General features: G+C 36.9%; 2 protein-coding genes across 2 annotated transcripts; one reads left to right on the plus strand and one right to left on the minus strand.

The window, feature by feature from the left end:
• Positions 1-1,097: 1,097 nt before the first annotated feature.
• On the plus strand, positions 1,098-2,177 carry LOC113666949 (ciliary microtubule inner protein 2C-like). Its single transcript, XM_027182747.2, has one exon. The coding sequence runs from the start codon at positions 1,150-1,152 to the stop codon at positions 1,738-1,740; it is 591 nt and encodes a 196-aa protein (XP_027038548.2). The 5' UTR covers positions 1,098-1,149; the 3' UTR covers positions 1,741-2,177.
• A 1,564-nt stretch (positions 2,178-3,741) lies between these two features.
• LOC149047819 (protein SPATA45 homolog) lies at positions 3,742-4,554 on the minus strand. The gene is made up of 2 exons (XM_089200090.1): positions 4,273-4,554; positions 3,742-3,981 (listed from the first exon to the last, which is right to left on the minus strand). Exons 1-2 carry the CDS (start codon positions 4,463-4,465, stop codon positions 3,962-3,964), a joined length of 213 nt encoding a protein of 70 aa, XP_089056216.1. The 5' UTR covers positions 4,466-4,554; the 3' UTR covers positions 3,742-3,961.
• Between the last annotated feature and the right edge of the window lie 47 nt (positions 4,555-4,601).

Below are 4,601 nucleotides of genomic sequence, written 5' to 3' on the forward strand. Positions count from 1 at the left end.
TTGTGTCAGAAACTGAAGTAGTAAAAGGTACAGTCAGTCTTCAAGTTTTGCTGATCATGTTGATCATTGTGTTCTTTGATTGGAATTTTCTATAGAGGATCAAATTTCGCGTGATTGAATTTATTTTGCCGGTCTTAAAAATTTCCCGATTTTTTGCAGTCACTGAAATTAAGTATCCATACGTTCGTTGCAAAATATTTGAAGGATAAGAAACACAATGGCCTCTATTTTGCGCAAAAATATGATCGTATATTTGTTCTTGGACAAAATCCGTTCCTCGAAGCTGACTTTTTTTTCGTTCCTTGAATTTACAAAAAAGAGAACGTGAATATCGATGAAAAATATCTGTTCCTCATTATAAACTACATCTAAAACAAAAAAGGAGTCGATTAGCATTTTATTTGAGATATTAAGACCGAGATGTATTTTAGATACGCAATTTTCAGAGCTTTATTCATAACCCTCATAGATTTTGTTCGTTCCACGTCAACGAACACAGTGTGGTCTGCCTGTGAGAAGACAGAAAAACCAAGAAAACATAGACGATATTCGTGGGTTTATTATGTTAACAAAAACAGGAAAATACGTAAATGATGGAAGGGCTTTTATTGAAAGAAAAACGAGGCAAGAGAAGTTAGTTTCATTCCAAGAGCAAGAACAGAGTGTGCTTTTGAGATTTTTTTTTTTTAAAACGTAACTAAAACATACCTTTTTTTTTGTTTATCAGATGAAAAACAAACACGTATCGGTTGGCTTTCTTTCCCAGGGTTCGAAATAAACAGTTAGTTATTCTTGATTCTTATTACGTTGTTAAAGCGAAATCTTTTTGCATCAAAATAAATCTCTTCTTGACCAAGCTCGTTCGATCAAGGTGACCTGATATCAGCCTCGTTCTTTTTTGTGTTTTATGGATCTCGACTTCGTCTCATTCAATAGAAATGCGAAAAGAACTCAAGTCAATGTCCAACCATCCTAACCTCAGCCGCCCCCCCCCCCCCCTCCCCTTCACGCTTGGTCAATAACATACATGTATTTTCGCGCCAAGTAAAGGCTATTATTTATTTACTCCCGAGCCTTATTTGGCCCAAATATATACATGTACACATCACCAACCTATTTCAGTCACCTAGCGACGGTAAACGATCAAACATGGCGAACCATAAGGTTCTAAGGTTCTCAACTTGGTATAGAGAAACATACGTTGATCCGATAAATATGCCTGCAAATAGATACTTTACACCACACTTTATGCCGTATAGAGATAGTCAACGATATGGAGAAGGAAGAGAAAAATGGTTTCAAGACTACAGGCGTTCGTACGTGGCTGAGAGAACCTTGGTGAAGAACTTAAATACGCTTGGTTCCCCCTACCGACCCACAAGCTTATCCGATAAGCCTGACCGTGTATTAGGGACTCGGTGCCTGCGAAGAGAAGCTGTTTTGAACAAACCGCATCATCACCTCACCAACAGAATTCCTGACCGCGAGAGAGACCGCGCTCAAATCGACGACTTAGTCTTTCAGCATCGTCAACAGTATCGAGACCAAAGTGGTACGTTGTTCGACCAAAAAGTAGCTTATTTTCACAATCCCACCACAGCCGAAGAGCAGTTTTTGCCCAAAGTGAATCCTCCGAAAGATACAATCGGCAGTTATCCGAATAACACTAAAGCTGCTCTGGAATACACGTATGACTTGGAGAGAGGGCCTAAAGAATATGAACTTTGGCACAAGGTGTAAGTTTTCGAGATGTTCACAAAAAAATGCTACTATAACCTACTACTAAACACCGCATCTTAAAATCTGTTGTTTTAGAAGTTGTGAATTATCCAGTTTGACTGAAATATGTAGGAAAGCACCAACGAAGTTCTGTATGTTCGCTTGTACCGTTAATAACAGATTGATTTTACTCCCTTGGATTTATGGCGAAAAGCCGTAAATCAGGGGGAGGGGAACAAAGATCCGTCACTTGTAGTACATATCAAGAAGACAAAGTTTGTAAGATATTTATTCTATCTCTATATTGTGTCTGACGAGTTCCATGTAAAATAAGATTCCAAGTCATGATCATTCGAAAAACTAAGGCATGTCAATTGAAGCAAAATAAGTCTATTGAAATTGTTTTTCAGTTAATTTAAACTCTTGTGGATCCAATAAAATTCAAGAAAAATGGCAAATAAGTATCAATTAAATTTAGCAACAAGCTAAAAGGCTGCTTGCTGAACTGATCAGTCACAACATCAATTTCCCCCTTCTCTGTCCCTTTGCACTGGGAACACTAGTGGTTTGTGAGTCATACCATTGTGACTGTGTTAAAAAAAAAATACGTTAGTATTCATGCTAGAATTTGATTGAGCCTGACTAATACTTCACTTAAAAGTCCTTTTGGCAGGCTCTAGTCTTTCTACTGCACTGATATTTTTCAGAATGGAAGTTGTTTGCCCACAACAGTAGTTCATTTACTTGGTCTGCATTTTAAAATATCTCCAGTACGAAATTGTATGCCTCAAAAGTTATGCAAACTGTTTGGTCAAATGAATGAAACTTATCTTTTCTTTTTTTAAGATGAAATGGCATGATATCTAATTTGTGCTAAATCTAGAGGAGAACCCCTTTTATGTTACAATGAGCTGATTGCACTCAATCAGATAAATTGTCAAAGTTTTAATATTATCATTTCTCCCTCAGTGTTGGCAGGGTTACATGAAAGTTTTTTCCTTTTGGTAGCCCTGTCTCCCACACATTTTGTTTGGTTTTCTTTTATGATATATTGGAGGACAAATGCATAGATGACCTCATCATTAAAAACATCTCTCTTTTTTATCATATGAAATAAATGGATTCCATGTTGCCAAGGGTCTGTGCAGTGTAAGGTTACAGAAAACATCAAAATGTGGTAAGAACATCAGTGACACACTCAGCTGCGCCTTGTGTGCAACCTTTTTGTTGTTACCACATTTTTACCTCATCTGTTATTGGTTACCAAACAGACACACTGCAACATGGATTGAGGGTGCAGTAAGAGAATTTTAACTGAAAAGACAGGTCACATTTTCTTTAAAAAACAAATTAAGTGTAATCACACTTAATAGTTGCGTAGAGGTCATCTATTTTTAATTTGAATTTTTTTACTTATTCAATTCCTTTTGAGGTCTTGTAATAGAAGAGAAGATTATGAATAGGACTTAAATTGAAGGGTTGCATCTTGCAACAGTTATTTTGCAATATTATTTTATTAAGTGAGAGAATCACATCCATTCTAATTGCAGAAATGCCATTTATCTTCCTAATAAAATTGGAACATTTTTCCTATCTTCCATTAAGGGCATCTCTGAAAGAAGGTTAGTTTGGCATTTGTAGGAGAAATATCTCTCAGTGTAAGGGAGTTTAAGGAACATTAAGCTCAACAATGAACTCTTCTCCCTTCTTAACCCTTCACACCCTGCCATCAGTATTCATATTCTCCATACTGTTCTCTATACATTTCCAAAGGTGCTGTTGAGGAGAATTTGTTTACCAATCAAGAGCCTCTCTAGTTGGTGATCATTTTCTTTATTCTCATGACCTTTACATTTGATTCAAGGGTGACGATAAAAGGAGAAATTTGAAGTCAATCACTCTCAAAGGTTAAAGGGTTGAGTGGTAGTTTAGTATAGAGCAAACCATGTATAAGGAGATACCTACCCTCAGAAACATGGTCTTAACATCTTAAGGTGTAACAGTAATAGCAGAAGACAGCCATTTTTGATGCAGAGACAAATCTATGTTTTTTAATCCAGAACAGTCTATTCATTTCTTTAATTTGCTTACAGCAGAGTAATCTGGTGAAATATATTAGGATCCATTTTTGTATAAAGCAAGTTGTAAAAATTGTCAATGTCAATTTCAATCAATGGGTTTGCAGTGCTGTGCCACAGTGCTAAATTCTTGTTTCCTGGCTAGATAACCTTCTGAGTTTATGTCACTTGAGCTGAGTTTGAGCTGAAAGAAAATACAAAGTTTCAAAAAAAATTGCTGACAAAGTGGCTAAAAAATCCGTACTTTGAAGAAAAAGTAATCAAGCGAAATATCTTATTGTTCGATTCGTATCGCTTGCGACGATATGGAAATAAAATATTTCTGTATATGATTGGCATGTTTGGCTGATTGGTAGGAATCTGTTGTACTGTCCTGCACGCGAACAAGGCGTCAAACCGGGTGCTTGAAGTCTTGCATAACCCAGAATAATCAGATTCTAATGAACAAGTCAAGAAAATTTGAGGATTTTTTTACCTTTATCAGGAAAATGTCTTCTTTCCCTGTGTTTTTCTGGAGAACTTTTGAAGTCCAGCCTGCTTGCTTGGTGTTGATTTGAATCACCTTTGAACACGCTACTTGCAAACGCATTTGTGTTGTGTTTCCTGTTTGCTCGCAGCCAGTCTTGCTTGGAGTTGAGTTCGACGGTGCACCAAGATTCTATATTCATGACCTCTTTTTTCCCTTTTCTTAGTTTCTAACTACTTTGTTGCTGTCGGTGAGAACCTCCTTCAAGACTGAGAACCACACACACCAGAAATCGTTTCCATGGAAATAACGCCCAGTGTGGAATCTTCTGGGAAGGC

Source organism: Pocillopora damicornis, chromosome 3, assembly GCF_964200805.1.
Source record: "Pocillopora damicornis chromosome 3, jaPocDami1.2, whole genome shotgun sequence".
NCBI classification, from domain to species: Eukaryota; Metazoa; Cnidaria; class Anthozoa; order Scleractinia; family Pocilloporidae; genus Pocillopora; species Pocillopora damicornis.